At 41.1% G+C, this 27076-nt stretch overlaps 1 protein-coding gene and 1 long non-coding RNA gene across 3 annotated transcripts; one reads left to right on the top strand and one right to left on the bottom strand.

Moving 5' to 3' along the window:
- Window positions 1-2910: 2910 nt before the first annotated feature.
- Window positions 2911-14396, bottom strand: LOC112570275. 2 transcript variants are annotated; one of them, XR_003100619.1, is made up of 4 exons: window positions 14216-14396; window positions 12568-12743; window positions 11226-11454; window positions 2911-3021 (listed from the first exon to the last, which is right to left on the bottom strand). It is a non-coding gene; the product is annotated as an uncharacterized LOC112570275 (long non-coding RNA). The 2 variants fall into 2 exon arrangements; XR_003100618.1 differs by having other exon boundaries at window positions 12568-12746.
- Window positions 14397-14788: 392 nt separating this feature from the next.
- LOC112570265 (rhodopsin, GQ-coupled-like) lies at window positions 14789-26754 on the top strand. Its single transcript, XM_025248649.1, has 4 exons — window positions 14789-15186; window positions 23481-23614; window positions 24255-24577; window positions 25308-26754. Exons 1-4 carry the CDS (start codon window positions 14918-14920, stop codon window positions 25938-25940), a joined length of 1359 nt encoding a protein of 452 aa, XP_025104434.1. The 5' UTR covers window positions 14789-14917; the 3' UTR covers window positions 25941-26754.
- The last annotated feature ends 322 nt before the right edge of the window (window positions 26755-27076 follow it).

Genomic DNA, 27076 nt, shown 5'->3' on the forward strand with positions numbered 1-27076 from the left:
TGGTCTGAATATGTTCTGAAACTGAATATTTGTGTTTAACTAAATGAAATTTGTTTTGGATAGTTTCCTAATTCTGGTCACTGAATCTCTATCAAAGAGTCAAATGCACCTTTTTGTGCCACTCACTAAACCATTTACCTAGTAGATTCATTTTGCAGGCTTTTCTCACGTGGGAAAGCCATTGTAAATCTCTATCAGGGATTAGCCCTCTCCCTTTACAGGGAAGAAAACTACGTAAATGAAGTAATTCAGTATTATAGAATAATTTGTAGTAAACATAAAGGAAGTTGAATATGTACAAAAGTGGTAGTTAAGAAAAAAAATATATATATGTACATATTTACAAGGTTTCCTGGAGTTGGGAGGTATCTCTGGAGGCGGGGGATTGGTGTTTTACGCCGTGCCAGCAACTTAGGCTATATTACGGCAAGGCAGCCAGCCCTGTAAACAGGGAGGTATCTCTGGAGGCCTCATCTATTTGTCTTGAAAGTATTTAGATAGATGGCGTTGAAAGCAGTTTAGGGAGTTCAATTGCTTAAGATGGAGAGGGAGGCTGTACCATAGCGCGCTTCCTGAGTATTTCAGACTTGATTTAAAAAGGTATAGTCTAGGTATGGGAATATTCAGTTTTGGAGAGGTTCTAGAATTATTGGAGAAAAATAGTAGAATCTTGGCGATAGCCGAATAGTTAGAGTGCTGGGGTACTAGTAGCGCAGAAAATTTCCCCCAGTCGATCCATGGAGGGTTGGGAAAGGTAAGGCAGCGAGGGAGAGATGGGCACCACCCCACGTAAAGCTGGCCCCGAGAACTCCTCACCCCATTTTGACCTGAAAAGGTTATGGGACCACCTTTACCTTTTTTCACTTACATGTTACTAGCCCTTCAAAGATCTTCGACATTTTCTGTTTTCTTGTTCCAAAGACCAAGCGTGACTTAATAGTGTGTCCAGGGCCGGTTCCACCATTAAGCGAACAGGACTGTCGCCTCGGGTTCAGTCACGGTGGCTCGCAAGAATGGCCTGCTCTTCTTTTTTTAAGCGATAAACAATGTTAGGGAAAATATCAGTTTCATAGAATGACATTTGCAGGACACCTTTCCTCTGCTTGTAGGTTGACTTCATCTACCTAATCCACGTGGGAAGGGCCGGTGTGTGTGGATAAGGAAAGGGCTGCTCGGGGTGGACGCTAGGGTGGATGGGACCACCTGCCAGCCTCACCTGTCGGAAGAAGTTCCGTGTTTGTGCATTAAAAACATAATTCTTATTAATCAAAGACGGAGAGCAAATACTTTAAAAAAGGATTAATTTTAATGAGTCATGCTTTGATACTTTTGGGTTCTAACACTTCTGGTCGTAATAAATCCTTCTTTACGATGAGAAAGATTGAAAGTACTTTCCGAGGTGCCAGCACACAGTGGGAAAAGGTCCCGATAAATCTATCACAGTTAATGACCAGTCAAAGCAGAGTAGCAGGACTGAGAAGGTGCAGAAAACCATTGTTGCAGGTCTTTCACAAGGATTGTGTACTGAACTGTACTATAAGAGTATATCTGTAGACTAGACTTTGTCGTAAAGAATATATGTGAAAGACTATAGGACTGTAACGGATCCCTTCGCTCAATGGAATGTTTTGTTAAGCTTTACAGCACCACAAACTCAACCACAAGCAAGAAAAGTATTGTAAGAAATAAAGAAATATAATTAAGGTTAAAGAAGGGGGGCGCAACATTTGTCTTCCCCCCTAGGGCGTAGCACAGTCAGGAGTGTGTCCATCAATCAGAACAAAACAAAACAAAAAAAATGTCCGTGCATTTTCGAATTTCAATACTTGCGGGAATAAGTGCCGGGGATGGAGAAAATGGTGAAGATGTTGTTAACATTGTTCTACCCACTTTCAGTGCTCGGCTAAAATAGACATGGAAACCCTAGAGAGGGACGTCTAGATTGACCACGTGAAGCCGCGATCAGATCGATCGCAGAGCTGCTGACGCACACCACCATCAGCCCGATACTATTTCTGTCGCATCTCTGGCCTTTCATTGATATCCTCAAGGGAACGATGAGGCTGACCTTGAAAGCTGCGTACGTTGGACTCACGTGCAGCGCGGTCTCGTGACGCCGGTGTGCGTCGTGCGAAAACGTGGCTCTTCCAGTCTTGGGTGTCCTTCTACGTTTTCAGTTCAGCAGAAAAATTGTCTCTGAAAGGAAGACAGATCGAAGAAAAGAAATTAATTCTGTAGTGCATGGTGCACTTGGTAAGCTAAGCACGTGGAAGGAAGAAAGGATGGGTAGAAAGAGAGAAACTGAAAAAGTGGATGGTTTTACTTTCAGTATGTCTATAGTTACCAAACTGTCAGCGTGCACAGAGAACCATAGGGTGAATATTTTTGTCGTTATTTTTTTTTTCTAGTCCGCGAGCAAAGTTATCCCGTACTTTCTAAATCTTGAGTCAGCGTAGAAGAGTTCACTTCCAAAGTATCGTTTGAGAGAGAGAGGGTGCATGTGTAAATATACTGTGTATTAATTATATTAGCCGTAGTGAGTATCTAGTACAAATATTTGTATAAATGGTCCAGAAGTTTGTGTGGTGAGCACACATACGGGTTCAAGTATTAAGAAGACTTGCAACGCAAACAAAGAATTGAATGTTGTTCAGTTTGTTCATGTCTAAGTTGCCAGGACTATGCCCCTCTCTTAACCCATAACCTTTTTTTTTTCTTTTCTTTTCTTTTCTCCGGTGATAAACAGATCAACAGCATGCCATTGGAATTCAACCACTAACAAGCATGTCCCCATAGTTTCGTCTTAAAATACCTTTTGCTATCATCCATTTTAATTAAAACTCTTTAAACTTCCCCAAAGCCTCCGATATCAAGATAAAAGAACAACTGTCAATGGCTGTTAATACTTGCATTAATTTTCTCCTTGTGCTCCAGAGATGTTTTGTCGCCAGGAGATGCTAGGCAGACGGTTCCATCTATTTGCAGGCAGCAAAGCTACCCTCTGAGAATTAGATAAGATAGCTGTGGATCAGAGTAAGAAAAATATACGCGGCATTTTTCTTGACATTACTGTCGTCATCGGAGAAATTTGCCGACTTTTGTATGAATAATTCTTTCAGGTCTCTTTAAAAAAAAAAAACTTATCTTGGGGTTTACTTTTCTATTACTGTCCATCTATAAAATATGTTTTGTTCAGTCGCAAGAGCTAGAGTAAAAAAAAAAAAAAAAAGATAAAAGGAAAGTGTTTGCTTGTTACGGGATATTTTTAGGCCTCTAATGATGCGGAAGATGGTGTCTAAAAGTAGTTGGATCACGTGAGCAGGCTCACGTGTTTGAGTGCGGCGAAATGTCAGGCAGCGCTCTTGACCGTCAAAGTCGCGTGGGGCGAGAGCGTTCGTAATCCCTCTCCCTTTATTTTATTTTTTTTTTCATTTGCTTGTAAGCCACTGAAGAGTTTCCAAAATTAACTCGCTCCAAGACTTGAAAACTTACAGGCAACCCGATGCATAAAATTGCTCTCGAAATGTAAAGGACAAAAAAAAAAAAAAAGGTTGATAAATGAAAGGAAATAAGGAGAACAGAGAGCAGAAGAGGGTAGAGAGCACAAATTACGTCTTCACGTTGTGAATAGCATCTTTGAAGTCAACAAAAGGCTGGTTGCTCCTGAGGACTTGAACCATGGTTCGCTTGCGTGTCAGTCTCTGCGCAGCGATCCACTTCTCTTACGCATAACGCTACGATTACGAACCCTTCAAATAAAACTATTATACTTTCCCAGGAATCATGACTGAAAGGACCTGAACCGAAATAGCCGCTGTTCATTTAATCTGATTTATTTATTTGTTTTTTAGTTGCTTGATGTAGGTATAAGGTAGTAAAAAGCAAAGAGAAAAGGACTGGCTTTAAAGAACTCTTGAAATTGTTTTTAGCGAGGAACATGCATGGATGGTCTTACAAGCACTCTGTAGGTCAGTTTTGTCACCAAAATAATGTCTAGAGAGTATAAGACTTCAGAATTTTCATTTGGAAGAGAAAAAATGAGCATGCCGAAAAAACTCGCAAACATTAAAGGTCAGAAGGTGTTAATGTGCAACAGCTAACAAGATCTGAAGGGACGATTCTAGTGATTTTGTTTGCGGTGTAAGCAGGAAGTTGTATTCGGAAATAGAAGTCAGTTTAAAAATTGTGCACTGATTAGAAGGTTTGTCTTTCAGTCAGACTTCATAAATATCCCCATTTATACCTTACCAGGGCTTCTGCTTACGCAAAAAATTGCGTACAGTACGCATTAAAAGTTCGGAGGACCCCTTCAATTTTCGTCAATGGGGTCCCATTCAAATTCGGGTGAAGAACAGGGACCCCTTAAAAATCTGAAGAAGGGTTCCCTGGGACCCCAAAGAATTTAGCCTTAGCAGAAGCCCTGCCTTACAATTGGCATTATTTGTAGACTTTTTTCTGGATGCTACGGTTGTCGAAACTCCCTTAGCTGTCAGTCGTAATGAAAAAAAAAAAGGTAAGAGGCTGATGCAGGTCACTGCTTTATGGTCGCCGCTAGTTTCAACTCTAGCTTTTAAATTTAAGTGCTGGTCTCCATCTGCTTTCATGCTGTCAGTCTGTTGATGAGGTCTTGTGGTCCGCTGTTAGTGCTTGCCACCAGATCAGTGTGTCGTGTGACAAAGAGCAAAATGCCAGGCAAAGGATTCCATTCCATTCCATCAGTGGAAACGGAGGTTTTATCGACACGAAGGGTCTCTAGTGTCCAAGATGTTTAGCAGTACAGGCGATAGCGAACTCTGTCGACATACGCAAGCTGCTGTCTAAAAAAGTCTTCCAGTTGGTTGTTGAGTAGAATTGCACTCACTGAACTCTTGTACAGCGCTTCTATGACTTGAACAAGGCCCTCTTCGTATTAAATTTTCGTATGACAAGTCATAGCCCTCGTGCAAGATTCTGTCAAATGCCTTTCAAAAGTCGATGAAGTTGCGGAAAAGATCTCGATGGTTTTCCCAGAGTCTTGCACAGAGTAGCGAGGTCTTCACTGCTTCTTCCTCGCCATGCTTGAGCAGCTCAGGACGTTGTTAACGTCAGGTGACTTCCCTCCTTTCAGACTGTGAACAGCTCTCCCGACCTTTTCTATGTCTGGTAGGTCTGTAAGCCCACTGGTTGTAGTCTGGAGGACGGTGAGGTCTATCTTCAGCTGGAAGTAGTGCAAGTCGTTGCAATATTCAGTCCATTTTAACTGCGTTACCAACTGCTCCTGGTTGTGACTAGATTAAATAAAAGTCCGATTAAATCCTATCTTAGCTTAATGTGACAAATGAGTCTTATTCACCGTCGTCCATAGTAAATGTGACAAGTGAATCACAGCTTGTGAGTCATATGAAGCTGTCATTCGTGTTAAACATGACACGTTTTTACCCCCATTCACTCAATGTTTGTTGACACACACCATACCCTGTAGCAGCCCGCTGTACACCCAACTCCGACTACTTTTACGCACAACATTTTTTCTGTAAAACTGAAGACCAGTGGAGTGAGATAACCGAGCCGCACACAGAGAAGAGAGCACAAGAAAGTACCCGGAGTTTGTCTCGGATAAAGTGCTGGCAGTTGGCTGCTGTCGCACCACCACCACAATGCCATCATCATCTACTTAAACTAAAACGTCTTTATTTTCGTTTATAAAAAGACAACTCCGAAAGATGCTTATTCGTTTGTGAAGAATCTTCTCCGAATAATACTTAAACATTTAAGCAGACGGTGGAAGAGAAAGCGAGAGAGAGAGAGAGAAGAGCAATGTAAAGAAGAAATGAAAAGTGAAAGAAATCCATACAGAGAAAGAAAGGAGGGAAGAGCAGTAGGAAACAACCATTACACTTTACTTGAGATGCGAGCCCGAAAGATTTCTTTTAAAATTCTTCTTAACTAGGGAAAATATCTTTGAACGTTTGACAAAGACTTATTGTGTGCGAAGGTAACAGAAAACCAAACATTTTGGGGCAACCGTTTAGGATATTGGAACTTTGGTCAACATGCTGAGCTAAGTCCAGACTTATTTGCCATTACATTGACCAAAGTATGAGTGGACCTGTGGGACCCTCGGAAACGTGGAAGGTTTTGCGTTTAGACATTTTGCCCGATTAAAACAACTCAGCAAGCGTGAAATGTCATTAGAGGTTTAGGTCTGGATCACCAGAGGATTGCACGGATGGAGTCAGATCCAATCACTTAGCTTGCTAATCGTTTCCGTGGGATTGACTCCATGCGATCAATATATAAGTTATGTATTAATATATAATCTGATATATATATATATATAATACTGAGAAGACTTCATTCACGGCACGAACCAAGTCCCTCAAAACAGTCACTGCACTGACTTGTCCCACTGACTTGTCCAACAAGGAGGTTCTTGGTCAGCTAGGTGGCAGGGTCTTCAGGGTGTGAAAACTCTGTAACCAGCGGAATTTGAGTATGTTTACTGTCCTTCAGTGTATGATAGGTGCTCTACATCTCTGGGTCAGTTCCTGACAACCACGAAGACAGATACTTTTTAATTAAGTATTCTTGCTATCATTAATTCACAGCACATGCCCCAGAAGAAGAAAGGAGTGGTGATGTAGCGCTAATGTGCTTTCCTGGAAACGATGTTAGTGTTTTTCTGGAAGGACGGTTTGCTGTCTAGCACTGTGCCGAGGCATTTGAAACTTGTGCACCTGCTCTGTTGTCTCACTCCAAAGATTTTATTTTCTATCAAAAACCAATTCTTGAGGTTTAAAAACATTGATCCCGTCAAGCTTCTTAACCTGAAGGAAATAGCTCTCCAGTGAATCGTCGTCCCTGTGCTGAGCAACCAGCGGCATATCGTCTGCAAACTTAATCAACGTTAGGTCACAACTGGAAAAATTGATGATGATGATGATGATGACCACTAGTGCAAAAATGTTTAAGCTTCTCAAAATATACGTCAATAAGAAATCTCCAAAGCTCATTTATCGAATGCAGCTACTGAACAAATATGAAATGCTCATTTTACACGCTTTGGTGATGTATTTAGGTGCAAAAAGGTAACTTCTGAAATCACGAGGAACACCGCAGGGAGTAACCTTTGTGCTCCACGTTCTTTCGAGTCTAGAAGGACCTGTCTTAAAGTTGTCCTCACACAATGGGGGAGGTACGTGGGACCTTGCGTGCACATCTCTGATATAGAATAATTTCTAATTATATGTCTTAGAAGATCTTTAATGTCAATGTTCACGAAAAAATGTACTGTCGTAGTGTCATGCTGCGGTCTATCCTACAGTAATGATAGTGTGCAACGTATCCCCATGACATTTATCTGTCATGCGCTTCTCTGAAACGATAATACTGGTCATTTCATGCCATGCCCATGACCAGATATACCCGAGTTTGGTGGAAGGCAAATTAGAAGATGATTCCAAGCTTGAAGTCTTGCCATGACTGCTTGCCGGATCGAAACAACCACCAGCCCAGGGTTCAGTAACATTTGGGATGAGGGAGCTGAATATAAGAAGCCTTAAGGCTAAGGTTTAGGCAGATTTGGGATGAAGAAGGAACAAAAGCAGGCCCCAGTTTTGAGACACACACACAGCTCGTACACAACCTCACGCATGCACACTCATACACTCACGTGCACGTGGCATACAATATTAAAAAAAAGTTGTAGCTTGTTCCTTATACTCGCTGTCACACTAGCTTGGCGCTAGAAATGTAGATGCTCGCAGCAAAAGAAGAAAGAACCTTCAACATTACAAAACTGTTCACAATAATTGCCTGCCCTTACGTTTGTGAGTGTTTATTTGTTTATTTGTCCGAGTACGCATACACTGAAAGTTAGTCAACAAACAGCATTTAACAGTCTTGCCGAGTTCTGGACGCTAGTCATCTACAGACAGGAATGTGTCAGAGGTGAAAGGTCAAAGCTGTTTTGTCCAGTTAGTGTGAGAGTACTATGTGTGGTATTTGCCAAGACCTTTCATCCGTCCTCTCGCCCCAGTTAAGGATGCTTTGCCTTTAAATTATCAGCCTTGCAACCACAGGCTTCTGGAAACGTGACCGCCCATCCCCCCGCCGACATCCCTCATCACACACACGTGACTTCCTACTTGATTTGACACCATCTATTCTAGCTCGGCTGACTAGGCACGCGTACTGTCGAGCTCTGAAAATTACTCTAATGGCAAATAAATAAATAAATAAATAAATAAATAAATAAATAAATCGGCGCGACTTCCTTCCCCACACCCTGCATACAATTCGTTCAACTTTTTAATGTTAAAAACATGATATTTTAAGTGCGTAATCGCATGTTATCTTATCAGTAACACTGGACTAAATATTTTTTCCCTTAATTCTACGCTGAATGTAATCCAAGATCAGGAGCCCCAAGGGTGAATAAGATATGATGATGTGTGTGCTTTGGCGTTTCTTGTGTGACCTTCGCTCTGCATAGAAAGCAACTTTTTGAGATAAAATAAGTAAAAATGTTCACACACTTTTATTTGAACTTTACTAAAAAGGGTAAAAAAATTTTCTTTAGGTCTCGGGATTTTCTTTAATGCATAAAAGTGTGAGGGGCACCATTAGAAACATTGACAGAGTGTCCCTCACACTTTTATATTTTAAGTTACATGTATTAAAGAAAATCTCAAGACCTAAGCTAAAACAAAAATGTTTAACATTTTAAGTAAAGTTCACATAAATGTGTTTAAAAAATGGATGTGAGAAGAGTAGAGTTGTGGCAGATGAATGATTGTAGGTGATTGGATTGGTGGAGAGAGCTGGAGAAATGTAGAACACAGAACAACTATTTACATTTTATTTTTAATTTCTTGCCGTTGTTGATCAGCTTTGGTGTCAGATGGAGATTGGATTCTCTCTTCGTTATCAGATAGTAGTTTGTGAGCGAAAAAGATTCTATTTTATTTATAAGCCGCCATGTCGGGGAGGAAGGGGGCCATAAATGGATCGAGGCGTGTGGAGGGAAGAGTATTTAAAAGTCTCCCTCAGATGAGTAAGATGCTCCCAAGTAAAAATGAACAAGATCACATGTCAATGCTAGCCTCCAGCCCACATCTGCCAGATTGTTATTTCCACGTCTCCATTAATTTGTTTTCTTTTCGATATTAATTTACAGCAATATGACTTCCAGTGAAGAGCAGATAAGAACCAGTGTGGTGCCATCCTTCATGCAACTATGTCTCGCACTCGCTTAACCCCCCGTTTTCTCTCTCTCTCTCATCGGTAATCTTTAAATTATGGAGTTGAGAATATTTGCTTTGTGTAGCAGAGCTACGTTGCAATATATTCTGTGTAGTATTTGTACTTATTGGAAGACCCCAGCAGCATCTTACAACGAAAAAAAAAAACTATCAAAAAGATTGCTTCGAGTCAAAAGTGTGAGGATCGGACAAACGGTTTCGACCTCACACTGTCAGCAACAAACATCATCGCTGTCTGCTTTACGTTTAAGATTTTAGCAACAATGTCTACACTAACTGTTGGTGGCCTTCTGGTGTCTGTAAAGTGATCTTGCACTCGAGTGAGTCTTTAAGTCCGCACTCTCACAAGACACCGAAGGAAACGTTGCTGTAGCGTGAGATCCCACTGTAAGCTCCTCCCACCGCAAAGAGACTTCGCCTGTAGAGAGCGGACTTCCTGTCTTTAACGTTTCCTGTCTTTTGTTCAGGAATGAGAAGGAGAGCACTGGGCTAACTAGGATAAGTGGAGAAAACTTCAGCAAGACAAAATCCCGTGCATTCTCAGGAATGCACACGCTCGGATTTGTAAGTAGGATGTGTTCGTGGACAAACTAGAGCGCACGCAGACCTCCATCCTTTAAAAAAAAACATGGTGGTAGTCTAAAATGATCAAATTCAGATGATGTTGTGTTACAATTCCCTTTTTTAAGCATCTGCATTACCAACTGCGAGAACAGTTAGTCTGAGCGCGATGAGTATCTACCAGTCGCGTGCACCGTCAGTCAGGGCGCGTGCTGGAACACGCCGCGAGCAGGCTCCATCTCTACCGCTACCATTTCACACACACACAGGTGCATGGCAACCGTTGATTCCTCAATCCCCAAGTCCAACCCCCCATCTTTTTGATCGTCTCTAACCTTCCCCCGCTCTTCCGCACCTTCTCACGACTTGTATTTGAATGACGTCAGTGCCAGACAGTAACTGTGGACAACCAACAACCGCACAGCAATCTACTGCATGATCTTCCCCTCCTCCCCTCCCGGCCCATCCACCCCACTCCTCCCAAACCCACCCACCTTCAAGCCGCTCGTGTAAAGACATCGCCGGTGGACGTCATCAGAGCCACGCACACACTTGTGACGGTGTGGTCGTGGTCAGCGCCCTCTGTAGAACCGCCACATACTTGGGCTCCTAACCCTGGACAGCCCCAGGGACTGGTCACTTCCTCCCCTTCTCTCGACCTCACCTTTGCGCCAACTCTTCCCCGTCTTGCTGAAAGTTCCTGCAGCCTGCCTCTCTTGTCTGAAGGTTGTTGCTTGCTGCTAGCCGTGTCGTCACATCGCTCCTTCCTCTGTGGGTCAGTCAGCGATGACATGAGTCTCCTGTTCGTCCAGGTAAGTCATTCTAGAATTTTCATTGCAAATATGTAATATGTGCAAGTGATAGACGCTGGTCAGTATTAGTCCCGCAGGTCCTTACGTCCGCCTGAGAAAATAAGGTTGAAACCCTGTCATGCATGTGATGGCGACGAGATTTTTTTTCCTCCACTGACGATCATCGTCTGCTCATCTGGGTTCGTCCGCTGTAGAGTGGCCAGGCTTCCAAATGGATCCCGGATCTTTGGTCACCGCAGAGACTCCTGATCTCCGGGAGACCCTATATCATATATCTGTTATGGTCACTGTCCGAGAAATTAGTGTATCTCTTATTAACGAAAAAAACCTATATAGAGTTCTTGTTTTTAGTGTAGCCTGTAGATTTCTATGCAATATGGATGTTGCTATGCATAATTTTTTCTCTGGCACCAAATTATTACTAAACGAGAACCATTTACTTGCTTCACTTACTTAGTTCGTGTGTGTATATAAATGTGACAGTGAGAGAGAGAGAAGAGTTGAAAATCCAGATCCCGGAAGACGATGTTATACACGGGGAGAAAAAAAAGCTTATAGAGAATGTAAGAACAGAAAGGAAGGTAAAGGTGACAGGCAAAGGTTTCCTCACTTTTCAGGTCGCTGGGGGTTGAGGTAGACCTCGCTTGTCTCGGGGCCAGTTTTTATGCGAGGTGGGTTCCCATCACCTCTCCTTCCTTGCCCTGTCCTGTATGGATTTAGGTACTCAGACTCAACAACTGGGTCGACTGGGGGAAGCCACTCGGCTCTCGAACCGACGCCCTTCAGGACGCCAGTCTTCTGACCAATCGGAGGTTTTCCCCGGAGGAGAGGGTTATCAACTGTAAATTACCAGAGAGAAGACAGGTGGGTGTTGATTAAAATAGGTCCACCCACGTTGTTATCTCACCCACACATACAGAGAAATGAAGACACAGCCACACAAACACAACTGGTCAGCAAAGTATTTACCAAAAACACATTTGAGGACGTTAAAAACGCTCACGCTTTGAAGATCTTTCTTTCTCTCACTCACATCATTCGCACGCACACAGACATACAAGAAAGCTCGTTATATCTGCTCCACCGGAAGACACAGAAACTTAAGAAAGGTTGACCTTTATTATAGACGCCGGTCTGCAGCAGGAACATTAGCAAAACTCAGATTTCCATATTTTACTGCCACCTGATGTATGTCGCTAACGTTTTACAGTGTAGGTGCTGCCACATCCAGCAGACACGGAGACATGCCTATCGCACATTTAAAGGCTTTTTCCTATATTTATGTCCCTTACTTTCAGATACCTCATTAATCCTTTCTTTTGTCCAAGAAAACATTTACGAAATTCAGTTCCTTCTATTTAGAATACTAACATCTTCACAAACTGTAAAGACGGGAACTTTTTCCACCAGTTAATATCTTTTTTTTTAAAATAAAATTTAATATCGACCATGCTTTGCTGCAGTAAGTTTTTGAAGGGACTGCAAATGTATCTTCTAGATGACATCAGACTAAAGAACTATATTTTAAGAAAATTTGCGAGGTACCAGTATAGCAGGCGACGATCATAGCTGATAAGTAATTCGGTGACATACTAAACAGTGATCACATTATTATTTCAAGTAACATTTTCCTTACCATGCTCATTGTAAACACCGTGATGATGACGATGCTGATGTACAACAAATTAAAACAATGAAAGCTGAAATATGTATGAAAAAATGTGGCTTAAAGATCAAGATGTTTTTTTTCTTTTTGAGCAGATGGACTTTCAGGGCTATCAATGCTGTCACACATGAGCACTTGTAGTTCAGCAGTTTGTATGAAATAATACACACGTGCCAATATAGGTGTGTGTGTGTGTGGGTGTGTTTAGATACATATCGGCTTGTGCAGATATTTGTGTGTATGTATTGTTCTTTTAATGAATGTATATATAGGTATTGATAATTACCAGGGGTCGTAGTTATGAAATGAAAGTCATTTCCCCAGGGCAACATGGGAAATTCAAGCGTCTTGTTTTCGTATTAACACTACTCCATGTTTCTTTACCTTTACCTTACTCCAGAGGTAAAAGCACATCTGCGGGGTTTCGACACCACTTTATGACTTCGGAAACAAGGAGTCTTTCTACTGACAAATATGATAAAATAAATCACAAACATCTTCATTTATAAAATACTAACATGTAAACTGTCCACTAGACTCTCTTCGTATCCATCACAAAAATACACGAACGTCTGTCTCTCAAACTTAATATCCCTATTCTGACCATCCAGAAAGTTGAAGTTGTGACATGAGAGTAAAACGTTTCTATTTGCGCATGTACGATGATTCATCTGCCAAACGTATTGTAACAGTATGAGAATACCTTTTACCAGTAAGACTGTGCCCTATAATATTTTTCTTGACAAAACAAAACAACAAAAATCATCTATATTTTACTCTAAAACTGGATGTGAGGCGATCTTACGCTTGTGTAACCACATTCCGGCCCTTGACCTACTTGGAATTCGAATAGTTCAAAGATAAGGATGTCAATCGAGGAAGCATTGGAGTTTTTAAAAAGATAATTTTGCATGCTGTAAGCAGGACGTTGCATGCTGGGAATTGTCACGAGCTGTCAAAACCCTGCAATTAACCACGGGAAATAAAAAAAGTGAGGATTCATTATTGTATTTATTTTTCTGTGGACTTTAAAAAAAATCTGGTTCTTCACATTTGGCAGATTTCTAGCTAAATTCGAAGCCACTTATAAGCGAGAGGACTGAAAAAAAAACTAAAAAACGTAAAGAAGCGGTAAAATAATACATTAATAATTCGAAAGGTCTAATATGTAGCCAGGACCTGGTCCTGCTGAAAAAATGTCTGCTAAAAATAACTGCTGAAGGAAACGAAAAAATAAAGTGAGCTTAAGGTCAAGGAAGAGCCTAGAGTGCTAATTTCGCCTGATTCTTTCGACAGGAGTTTTTTTTTTCTTATCAACTATATTAAATTATTCCTTTATTGCTTTGCACTGCTTTACACTTGATTTGCAGAGTTGTGAAACTGATGCTTTACTATGAAACTATCTGGTGTAAACAGATCTTGTTGGCCAAAATTTGAGAGGGAAACTGAAACAGCATACTGCATTTTTTTAAAGTCTTCACTGCGAAAACTCAATACTTTATTGAGACCACGCGGCGCACCATGGAATAATGTGTCTTCTCCTGACTTCCTTTATTTTATCGAAACTAAGCTTTAGAAACAAGACGATTAACTGAAAACTTAAACTGACAAATTTGTTCAATCTTGTTTCCTTCTGAAAAAGGTCAGATGCATATTCAATGCTTTATTAGTAGACGCTGCGTAAATTCACTTTCCCAAAGCTTTTCTATAGTATGGCGAAATAGAGAGGTCACCAGTTGACTTGTAGTGAAAAACACGATCTTTCTTGATGTTAAAAATTGTCACAAGATTGTAGGTCTTAGAATTTAAACACTATGGCAAAGATTAAAAATAACTTAAAATAAAGGTAGGCTTTCTTAAAAAGCTCTTTAGGAATCAAAATAAATTAACTGAAAGTAAATTATTCAAAAGCATAAGACAGGTACTTGAATTACCTTTGAGTTTAGCCACACTTTAAACATTTTTTGACTCACAGGGTACGTAGGAAAGACCATTCTACAAATTCACGAATACTTAATAACAAATGTTCTGCATTGTCAAACTACAAATCACAATTTGTTTCTGATTTACCAACTACAACAAACAGTGATCGACGTTAACTGAAAGTAAATCTAAAAAAACGATTTTCAATGTTTGTCGTTTTTCGAATAGGAATACTTATATTTGAGAATATTTGTTTTGAAGGCATGCGATTTTGTGATTTACTCTTTTGATGACAACAAATTTATTTGTGTGCGAAAGGTGATTTTGACAGCAGCAGTAACTCTGGGGGCGCCAAAACCATATTGCTGTTGTTGTTGTTAGCAAAGACAAAGAAAAGAGCGAGAGGTTAAGATTTATTGTAGGATGAATGCAGTGTTGTTGACAGACAAAAGAACTGCTAAGCATGACAATGACACCTCGTTTTCCGATTGAATAAATCATTTCAACACGACGCTACCAACGTATTTTGTTTGTTTGTTTGTTTAATCAGCATATAATTGCTATTCAAGCCAACTTCAAGACATCCTCCTTCCGGCAGAAATCTGCACCAGCTTTCAGTAACGAGCGCAAATAAGGTACTCATCTGCAGGTCACTACAACCAGAAGGATTTTTGCAAGATCGTCTGTTAGCTGAACTCTCAACTAAAAAGGTCATGTCTCAGAATTGTTCGTCGCCCTTTGGAGGAGACCTGCTCCCCGTCTTCACCTGCGTCAATAGGACCGACAGTCTCGTTGGCAGCTACAGCTTTCTGACGAAGGCCACAGACGATAAGAGCATCATCAATCCGTGGTACCTCCACCCACACTGGCGGGTCATGCCCCAACTCGACCCCGCCCTCAGAGTGATTATGGGAACGATCATGCTTGTTGTCGGGATAGGTGGCGCTGTGGGGAATTGCACAATATTGTACTTCCTCTTCCGGTGAGTAGCTTAAATATTTCTTTGCTGAAATCTAGAATATCTATTTCGTTCTCTCTCTTTCTTTCTTTCCCACTTTCCGCCGTGTACAAGTAGCAGCATAACACTTAGGTAATGTAACGTCGTTCTCTGCGCTGTAGCGGGATTTTTTTTTTTACCTCACGTAGATTACGTGTAAAGCAAACACACACACACACACACACACACACACTTACTTGCGTGCACACCATTCCTTAACTTTTATTAGTTTGTTTTGTGATGTGTTATCCCCTTCCCCTCCACGCCTTTTCACAGAATAAAAAAGAAGAAAGATTACCGGATATGACGTCACAACCCAGTCTCCAGTACACAAAATCCGCTACCGCAAATTGCGCAAAAATGTCTGCGACCGTACAACCTTTTTTTCGCATTTACGTGAAGATCACAAGATGGTCTTTTTTGCTTTTGTATTATAAATCTTTTGATGTCGTTCACTTAGCTTCAAGAAATATTGAAAATGGAGTTGGGGTTTTTTTTCTTCTTCTTTTTCCAGACTTCCTTGCCTCATTTTTTTATTTTTAGAGTAGGGTTGAGCTCCTGTGAGGCACATGGGCTGGGAGGATCTGTCACATGGGGCCTTGAGGCTTGTCACACTAATGAGGATGAAGATGAGCAGTTTACTAGTCCTTATGTGACACTGGGATTTCTCTACTTGTCAGTCAACTCATGACCACGAAATACTGCAAGGCAGCACACTTATTAGTTTATATTCGACACTGAAATCTTGTAACATTTATTAGCCCATGGCTACAAAATATTACAGGGGGACTGACTTGTTACATGGCACTGTGACAAGAGCTTGATCGTGAATATTTAATATTTCAAGGAGAAACAGTTACACTTGCTACTCTGAGTGTTATCGTGGGGGACTAGCTACATTTATAATGATGGCACTATTAATGATTAAAGTTTGAGGTAGGAAACGATGTCATTTTTAAAATCATAATTGATGGATCATATGATTTAGACCTTTCGAAAATAAACATTTACGAAGAAGGCGTTTATTATAAAATGAGTGTATTTGTTTTTAGCACTCCAACCCTTCTGTTTGAGCTTGTAAACAATTATTGTCCTCTTAACAATTACTAAAACAATGAACCGTTAGTACAGCAATCTTCATATTTTCTACATATACAAAACTCCTCCCCCTTCGCGTATCTTGATCAGAAGAAGAGTTCAGTTAACTATTTCGAATTAGCTCAGACCGTTTGAAAACAATCAATAAGTAACTTTGAGAATAGCAGGTTGTCAGCAGTTTAAAGATAGATCAAGACAGTTTCAGGCCATGAATTGCAGTCACATGTTATTTGCCCTGGTGCTGTAGTCATGAAGCACAATAGAGGTAAGGTTACCTCAAGATTAACTACATACCGGAAGCCCAGCTGCTCTAATGATTGTAGACAACAGCAGTTCTAGAAAATCGGCTGATACTCTAGATGTCCCTGTCTTGCGTGCAGTCTACAACCCTCGATAGAGAAGACTTTCTAGACTGTATATTCGAGAGGAAGAAAAGTCAACCCATGGGGGTACGCATAAACCACGGACGTGTGTAGGTGGACTGCTATCTGTCTCCTGAGACCAACGCTAAGCCTTTTGCAAAGTTCTTCGCTATTAGTCTCGGCGAACCTAAACAATGAATGTGACTAAGCCGGAAGCTTTGCATACATCAGCCTCGTTTAAGTAGCAAACTGGAAAAAATATCGTCTGCAAGCAGTCCAGTAATGAAAGTCAGCGCATGTACCTTTCATGACAAGCCCCCTGTAAAGGTACACAAGACGGCCAATTGGAACTTATTGTTTATATAGTTTTTATAGTTTATATATGTATATACATATCACTACATGGTGTTTAAAGTTTTCTTTCAGCCTTCATGTAGTTGTTTCTTTAGATTTTCTTTTTTGGCGGGGAGGGGGTCTATTTATTTGCAGCCCCATTACCTTCTTGACAGTCATACATTCTAAGGGGAAGAGTAGAGCGCTCGTTACAATAGTACAAAAGGTTCAACTCGAGCGTGACTATCTAATTTTCTTATTTTTTTTTTTTTACGAAAGCCAGTAAGGCGGCTAGCGGCCTTGAACCCGTCGCCGTCGCTCGCGCTTCCTCGCATCCTGTCAGGAGAAACTCTGAACGAGGGGTCCTTGAACGCTCAACCGTCTCTGGGGTGGGGGTAGTGGGGATGGAATGGGAGGGGAGCACGTGCATCCGACTTCTCTGTAATATCGACCGCATTGTCCTACTTCTCGTTCGTTAAAGCTTATGCTGCTTCGTCAAAGGAAAAGTGCACTGTGGGTACAACCACAGAGGTACCATAATTGTAGGGCAAAGACAATGGCTGTTGATAGTCAAGGGTATCCATCTTGTATCAGTTTTATGATTTCTTATAATAATTAGTTAAGTTGGCACGTGCTTGTAGTTGATTGCGTGCATACGTAACTCTGTGGGTCTGCATGTATCATAGATTTGCTTCTTGTACATTAAAGTAAGCTAAGACTGAAATACGGAACTGCAGAAAAGAAACTTATATATATATTTATAAGAAACCATCCACCAGAAATACAAATAGAAAAGAAGGATCAGAGATTGATGAATAGTTATTAAGGCAGACAGACAGAGAGAGATTGTCACAACGAGAGCAGGCATGATTAACATAAAGAACTTAGCAGGAGAATGATAGGTATAGTTTCAGTTTAGCAAAATACTAGTGAATGAGATAATTACTCTTTATCTTTATTTAATCTTAAAATAATAACATTAAAAACAAAACACACATCACTCCTCATCGCCGATTCTGTAGTGGCTGAGCCATTTTATTCGCGACTCACTTTTGAGAGATCACTTTCAAATATTGTATTTTCCCGTATTTTAGTAAAAAGCATATGGCGGTTCAGACCAACTGGCATGTTCAATATTACCAGGTGTTTCATACTGATGACCTTTTTCGACCAGATGCCGCAGGAGAGGAAAAACGATACGATCCCACGACCTCCAGTTCTCATAGACTCCCCTCCCCCTCAACCCGCTTCCCCCGCCCATACTTCGCTACTTTCATAGTGCCCGGGGATCATATCATCAGATGAGGCGGAGAAGCAGTATCAGCCACGACAAGATTTTTAACGAGGATTATCCTCGTCGCGACAAACCCTATCAATGGGAGCACAGCACGTGACCCGCGAATTCTGTTTGCTTACGGCCCCCGCGTGGTCATGCGCCATCTTGGTGAATGTAGTGAAGGCCACCCACCCGGGCATCATGCCACCTCCTTCCTTCTGGTGATTCCGTAAAAGACGACGATAAGTTCCTTAAAGGACTAAAGGGATTTTTTTCGAATAAATGGGTAAGTCTCAGTGTAAGATATCATGGTAGTTCCCAAAATCTGAGTGACTTCGGGGAAGCACCTCTAGAAACAACAATACACAGAATGTCAACAACACTGATGTCAGGATTGCATATTGATATGTTTATGTTGTGAAGGTCTCAGGCAATAGAAGAGCTGAGACTATAAGCTGTCTGTGGATAAACATGGCATCCTAATTTTACCTCTTTGTGAGCATGATGCGGATTGTACGAGTGTATTTCGAGAACGGTATTGTAGGTATTCATGCAAATTTAGAGAAATAATACCTTGCCCTGAGCTTAAACAAATCATTTAATTAAAAAACGGAAAAAAAGAAGTGACTTCCATTTCCTGCGGGCCTAGTAGAAAATTGCGCTTTTTGCAATTTTATTATTATTAGTGGTAGTAGTAGTAGTTGTTTTAGTAACATGTAGCTATCTACATGTTGAGACTACAGTGAACCAAATGGCAGCGGAATCCATGCTGCAAAGAACGACTATTTAGTTTTTCTGTATTAATTCAACGGACAAAGATGACAACTTTATTTTCGAGTATGTAGTTAGCAGTGGGAAACTGCAGCAGGTACCAGATGCACAAAATATTTCTTCGGTTTGTTTAGTGTTTGTCTACCAAGACTAAAGATAAGGTTGTAGCCGAGACAACACGGGATGGCATCTTGAAAATTGACGCCGTTGAGCTGCTCATTATTCGGTATTGATCTCGCTGTCTGATAGTTTTTTTTACTATTATTTATAATGACCTTAGATATTAAGATTTTTATGCTTGAACAAACGACCGTGAACACGTTTGACCAGCGAGTTCATCGCATATGGTGGAGAGCTAGCGACCGAAATGTACCATCCCTCGTACAACACATTATACTTAAACTCCTCTTACTCCTCAGGTTTACTGACAACTACATGGGACCAAGTGAAATTTGAAGCTTGTGTTAGAAGATTTGAGAGAAATAAAGAAATAAAAAGTTAAGCTTTCAAAATGTATAAAAAAATGAAACTAATATTCTGGCGTTGAACGGAGTATTACAGCAAAAGATTTCACAGGGTTTATTTTACTTCTGTAACCTTTTTTTCTGACTACATTATCTGCTAATTTCGCAAATACATTCATGGAAACTATCAAAAAATATTTTCGTGCGCCCATTTGTTTTCTTGTACTTTGTGCAAAACCATAGGGGTGGGTGGGATCCCCGCTAAGAATTTTTAAATTATCCTTGTGCCTTACAAAGCAAAACCTGGACATCAAATGTAGTTCATTGATGTCTAGTACATACTTTAGAAGTAATGAGATTAAATAAAACTTTTTCTTCTTCCCTCGCCTCTGATGCCGTGCGATGAAGAAGATGCGTGACATATCCCTGTCCTCAGAGTTCTCTCCAAAGTCTGGCCTTACACACATGCCATGCCATTGGTTTACCCATTAGAGATTCTGTAAAATTCTCGTGCCAGTGTTAAGCTTCTTTGTAGAAAGGCTTGCACTCTCCCATCCATTTCTTGCTTCCACAATGGCTTTGTTGTTTTCGTTTTATTGATCAGTTCGATGTTGAAGCATGATACAGAAACTTTCTGGACATTAAGGCGTTTTTCCTTTTTAAATAATTTAACCTTGTTTCAGAATTTTTCCTATCACGTTTTTTTGTGTCTCTGTGATGGTGTATTGATGTTTCTTTTATCGTGAACTATTTTATGTCATTGAGGATGGCTGGTGTGAAACAGACCCTAAACTACAGGATCAGTCTGCACGCGCTGTAATAAAACTCAAAGCCACTACGAATTAATTATTTTACTACTTCAAGATTACATTAGCCAGCATTGCGCACGAGCAAACACCTACTTTCTCAGTTTTATAAACCAAAGAACTCCAGCGTATGATAAACAAGGAAAAAACTCGTTCAGTTTTGAAAGTTTGCGAAAGATAGGAAAATACAGTGATAGTGAATTTTCATTTCTCAAATAGTCTCTGCTCTTCCTCGGTGCCTTTATTTCTCCAACAGTCTTGAATCAGATGTCCATTCCCGACAGCTGAATCGACTGGAGGAAGTTTTTCTGCGCCAGTCCTTTCTTTATTTTTGTTTTTGTCGCTTTTTCTTCAATGTACATTATCAGAATTATTTTCTCCTGCAAATTTTCGCCTGTCTGCCTCTTTTTGTGTAAATTTGTTTTGCTTATCCTGTTTTTTGTTGAATTTTCTCTGATGTTTCTTTCCCCTACCTTCCTTTTTATTGTCCCCATGCTGTCTGCCTGGTTTTTTTTTCTTCAAGTTTCCATTGAACTTCCCTCGGATATATATAATTATATCTTCTTCCTGGGTCTGTCTTTATATCTATGTCCGCCAATCTGTCAACCATTCAGTGTACGTGTCTGTCTGCCTGGCTTTACATGCGCATGCGTAGTGCAGTGGATGTCTGAACTCATCCTGTTGCTGCTGCTGATTGATGTTGCCTTTAAAAATACGAAAGACAGTTTGTGTTCTCGGAAATAAATGTTATCGAACTTAAAAAGAAAATTCTACAGACACGTTTGAGCAAATGTTTACTGTGTTGACAATATTCTTAGACACAACAGATAATGTTATTTCACTGTCAGAACTTTGATGGAGTTGGCGGGATGTCCGGAGGTACTAATAATCGCAATGAACCTGCCTTAGGGAGGATCGTGGCCTCTGCAGAGCTCGGTAGGATTTTGAGTTAGGACAGAACTACGTGACACCGCACTTGTCTACTTCCTAAAAATACATATCACCCTCGGCAGCATCAGGGGGGCCATGCGTCCGCACCGTCCTTACATTTTTGCCTCAACAGTCGCCTGTAGATTGACGAAGGTGTGTGTGAGTTGTATTCCTAGGTTGAGCTCCTTCTTCCACGTATATATCGCTACTTAAACTTGTTTACTGGTTTGCAGAAGATAGCTACGTCCATAATTAAGTTCACAATAATTGACTGGCTGCCTTACCTTAGTTGCTGGCTGTCTGTAAAATAAATTCAACCCCTCCCCTTACATAATGCTTCTCTAAAAGTTTGTACGGAAGGCCGCTTTTAACTAAAGGTTTCTCTGGCTGTTGATGCATTGACAGTTTTAGTCTAGACTGTATGTAAATGTGGGAGATTTTCCTATCCCACTTAAAGTTACCACATGACACTAACCATCTGTATAATTCTCTTTGCCTCTTGTGAAAACACTGCAAGCCGTGTACATTGATATTTTCTTATGTTTACGATTTTTTAATTCTCTTCAATATAATTGTTCTTCTTAACTAATATTTATAAATTTTTATTGTGTGACTTCACATTTGTCTCAGTAGATATTTCAAAAGAATACTGCTGCTGTATATGTGGTTTACGGTAAATTCCAACAATTTTAAGAAATTCTACTAGTTCCCTTACTTAAGACTTTAACTTAGATTTTCGCCATAATTTTGAAAACCAATATCATGCACAGAAATATAGTATTTATATGGTAAATAAATCGTTACTTTTACTTGACTATTACTGTAACACTATCATAGCTCTCAAAACAGTGATGGCAAAATTTACCATTCAAAATGTAGATTAGGAACTTCAAGCCTTATATGCATATATTACTACCGGATTTATAAAAATATAAAAAGATATTACCATTATTTAAGTATCAGTGGCAATCATCTGATGAGCTTTAATAACACCTGCCAGCATATTATAATTGTAAGATAAATACTCTTAAACTATGACCATGAAAATAAATGTGAAAATAAGCTGGAGAGTATTGGTGAGTATATTCATAAAAATGAAAGAAAAGTGCTCTTTCAAAATTCTTCAGACATTTGATGGGCACATGCACACGATGAAGGTTTGTTTCCTTTTTGTAGGTAAACCTTCGATCGTTTCTGGGGATTGGGTGAACTCTTCTCATCTCTCCCGCGACCAGGTGTTACTAATGAAGCGCTGGCATCCTTCCATGATACTTTTTCCTGACAGGCGATAAATTCAATTCTAAAACGACCATGACATCACAACTATTCAGACGAAGGCCCATAGTTCTAAATTCCCAACTGACTTCCTCCCAGCCAGTAAATTGATTGTAAGAAAACAGACACAGCCAATGGATGTCTGCGATCTCTTACAAGCAGCTCTTTTATTCTTTTCTTTTTCATCTCTCTAATTTTTTTTGTTATTAAGTTTAATCTTGTCTCCCTTCCATCCGTCTTTATTTTTTTGTAACCAGACATAAAGGATGAGATTAATTATCAAAGACAAACGAAAAGACGAAGAGGCAAAGGGAGGCGAGAAATGAGCAAGCCACCGAAAAAAGTGAAGGACCACTCAATGTTTGAATGATCTGATAACACACCTGGCGAGGCACACCCGATTGCTATCGCCAGACGACATAAAACATTTTATCTAAAATCTTTCCAACTTGCGAGGACGATTTTTCCCCCTCCATCGCCAGCACCTGCGAAAATTATCGCCCTTTTCTGTCACCAGAAGAGATTTCGACTCTCCTCTGTCCATCAAATCACTGAATTTTCTTGGAACAAATGTGGATTAAGATTAGACCAAGTTACCTTACACCCCCGCAATCCCTCCTGACTAGTTTTTATAATACAACTCTGACAATCTGTACTTTCTGGGGAACAGCAGCAACGACGACAAGAATACGTCCAGTTTCAACATAGTTCCCAGTCTTGTGGACGGTCCGGTGGCGGGGCGGTTAGAGCCTGTCACCAATACAGTGAAGGTTGGCGCTCCTGGGTTCACCTCTCGACTCGGGCAAGCTCTCCCAGTCTTGTAAATAGTTTACGCGTAATATGTATTTATTTACAAAGTTTGCATTATTTTTCCATATGAGGAAATTTGCATGCCTTTCAGCATTGGGTCACGCTTGATGCTAAAAAACAACATTCACATGCAAAGTTTTATTTGTGTCAACAGGTACAAGAAGCTGCGGAAGTCTGCGAACGTGTATGTGGTGAACCTGGCGTCGGTCGATGTTCTGATGTGCATCGCAAACTTCCCGCTCTTCGTTTACAGCTGCTTCGAGGGCACGTGGGTTACTGGGTACACCAGTGAGTCTCACATTTTCTCGTTCACGTGTGCATCGAGATGTATTTTTATGTGCGTGCTTGTTTTTCTGCGTGTGTACTCACTTATTTTTACGAGTAGTAGTGTCAGGAGGTCATAGGTGCAGGGATCGATCGGTGGGTCGATTCGTCGATTTTTCGAGAAGAATGCAATCAGCCAAAGCGTCGAGAATTCTATTAAATACTGCGAAAGATAAATGTAAGGATAAAAGAGTTTTGCTTGTCTTCTTTATGCAGTTCCCAGCAGGGAAAACAGAAGTAGTCTCTTGCCTTGTATGTGCTGCTTGACAGTTTCACTGTAAATAATTTCTTTTCTATTTATTCATTTCCTTTTTCCATTATCTCTTTCCTTCTTCTTCGCTTTTTTTTTCTTGTTCCTGTTATTTTTGTTATCAATATTCTTTTAACTCGTTTCCTCCTCTGACTCTTATTTTCTTTTACCTCTGCTACGACTACTACCACGACTACTCCACAGCTCTGAAAATCACCCACTTTTTCCCCTCGCTTTCACCAGTCAGTTCCCTTTGATATCTCTCGCCTTTCCCCGCTAGAACCATATAGAGACTTTCTGTTAATCCACACCTGCACTTTCTTCCTTTAACTGCCCGATCCTCGCCGCCTGCAGCCTGCCAGGTGTACAGCTTCTTGGGCGGAGTGACTGGCTTCGTGTCCATCAACACGCTGACCGCCATGGCATGTGATCGCTACAGCGCCATCTTCCGGCGTCACGGGGTGGCCCGGTCAGACTCCGCCACCTGCAGCCGCTCTCTGGGTTTACTCATCTCAGTGTGGATCTACTCCATCTTCTGGTCCGTGCCACCTTTTTTCGGGTGGGGCCAGTTTGCCTTGGACGGCGGGAGGGTCTCGTGCTGCTTCGACTACCTCACGCGCAGCGCCAGCAACGTCTCCTACATCGTCGCCATCTTCATCTTCTGCTTTGCAATTCAGGTATCAAAGGCTGGCTCGATCTCTTCGTCTAACGTCTTTGCAAGTTAGTAACACTAAAGGTCTGTTTGTAAATAATAATAGAGATTAGTTGAGTGCGTGGTTCTGGGAGAACAAACGAGTGAATATCATTATCAACGTTTGTGAATATTTGGTTCGTAAAGAAAGACCAGCGACAGATTAGAGACAGCAGCGAAGAACGTTTACAGCTCACCTCCACCCGTAAAGACGAGCTCAGTAAGTTGTAGAAAAAGACCGAGTCACATTTCAACCTGACTAAAGACCAACATGAAGGTAGGGACACAATGATGTGAAAAAACAAACCTTATACCGTTTTACAAAACAAAGGAATACAAACATCACCATCCAGAGAAAGAGGACAACACTCCAGCACGTATCAAAAAAAGTGGAAAAAAGGTTTTGTGAGTGAATCATATATATATATACACGGCAATTAAAATATAACTGGTTTGACTACATGTTTGTAGGCTTCGAGAACTGAAATATAAAGAATTGTTTATTCAGCGTTTAGTATAATAATATTTTGCACTAAACCAGAGATTTTCTTTCTTCTTCTTTCTGACCTCTTCTATACCTTTAAGGAAGCGAGAGCATGTGTTGCACTCTGGGAAACACTATGATATGGGTTGTATTGATTCAATTACTGTTCTAGAGATGAATTTACAAAATAGTTTACAAAAGACTTTACAAAATACCGCGGGGATGGTTCCAGATGGCGGTGATAATCTTCTGCTACGTCAGCATGGTGGCGGCGTTCGTCCAGCGTAAGGGCGACCTCATGGGAGGTGACTTCACAGCAGGTAGCCCCCAGTCTCGGAGCGGTGGTCACCACGAGATGTTTGCGAGCCTCACCCTCCGTAGCAGTGCCAGCAGTGCCAGCAGCGCCATCTTCTCGGTCACCAGCACGCCCAGCAGGGTCAAGAGGCGACGGTTGGAGCTGCGGGTCACGCGGCTGGTGTGCTGCATCACGATGTCCTTCTGTTTCTCTTGGCTACCCTTCGCCGTGGTGGCGCTGATCGGAACATTCGGAAACCCCAACCAGATAACCCCCATGGTGTCGACCCTCCCCGGGATGTTGGCCAAAACTTCTACCGTGGTCAACCCCCTGATCTACGCCATCGGGCACCCTCACTACCGCAGGGTGCTGCAAAAGAACTGGCGTAGGGCCCGTGGACATGGAACAGACAGAGGCTGGGGAAAGGACTGTTGTGGGTCCAATCCAAAAACATACAAAAGAAGGGCTTCACCGAACCTTCAAGGGACTCTGCCCAGTTCCTACTTTGCCACAGTCATGGTGAAAACTGACTCCGATGGAAATGTGGACATTCATGCTGGGGGGAGGTAATGTGCGACCTGCTTATCGCTCCATTCTCGTTATTCCGCTTTCAGTCCAGTTTAAAACTCCCAATAATTCTACTAATTGGCCTAATGTCACGGTCAGAGTATAGAGTGGATGGGGGTCGTTTCAGTCTACTTGTTTTCAAAAAGAGCCCCTGCACGTAAGACACTGGACAGATGAAGGCTCGTGCGATTTTCTGGGCCTCACGTGCCAGCCGTGTCCACGTCCCGCCCACCTTCGACGAGTATCAGCAAAGTTGATTCTCTTTAGTAAGAGTGTTCAAAAAGTCTGAAAGTGTGTGTGTGTGTGTGTTGCCAGTTCACCATCGCCAGAACAGAGAATCTAGTGACTAGAACTCGTCTAAAAGGGGCGTGGCTTCACCTCAAGCTCTCATATAACAGCGGTCACTCTTGGTATCCTCTTTGCTCTGACTAAGACCTAAACCAGCGGGTAAAGCCTTTATTCCGGGCGAGAGACTTCACCGATCTACGGAAAACCTGGCAAAGTAAGAGCATTTCCATTTTCAGTGATAAAAATACATAGAGGGAAAGGTCTATCCCACCTACTGAACGGCTTGGTACCTAAACCGTTCGTCTTGATTATTGTTGTTTTGTTGTGATGAACAATTTATAACTTGATGACTATAGGTGAAGAGCATTGACTGCTAAAGATAGTTTGTAAAGTAGGAGGAGAGCATTTGACTGTTGGTTGAAGATATTTTGTGAATTGTGTTATACGTATATTAGATGTTCATTGCTTTGTGATCAAAATGGCAAATTTTCCTTTTATTAAAAATATTTTGTTTTGAGCTGGGAAGGAAGTCCCCATAAAAGAAAGAGATCTGTTATCGTTGTGTGTTGTGAACGAATGCGTGAGACACCTAAGGTGGGTTTTGATTACCTGGTTTCTGTGCATGCCAGAACTCTAACTATTCCTCTTCCTTTTCTGGTCTTTGAGTATTTTGTTTCCCACACTAATCCTTATTCTAGCAATCCAACTTCCATCTCTCAAGACTGCTCATTTAGCTTCCGGTCCAGAACTCTAATAATCCAGCTTTACTCAATATAGAGTTTCAGTATTACTTTTCTGTTTATTCACAACTACCTGGCCATGATTTGAAAACTCCAGAGGGCACATGGCAT

Source organism: Pomacea canaliculata, linkage group LG1, assembly GCF_003073045.1.
Source record: "Pomacea canaliculata isolate SZHN2017 linkage group LG1, ASM307304v1, whole genome shotgun sequence".
NCBI lineage: Eukaryota > Metazoa > Mollusca > Gastropoda > Architaenioglossa > Ampullariidae > Pomacea > Pomacea canaliculata.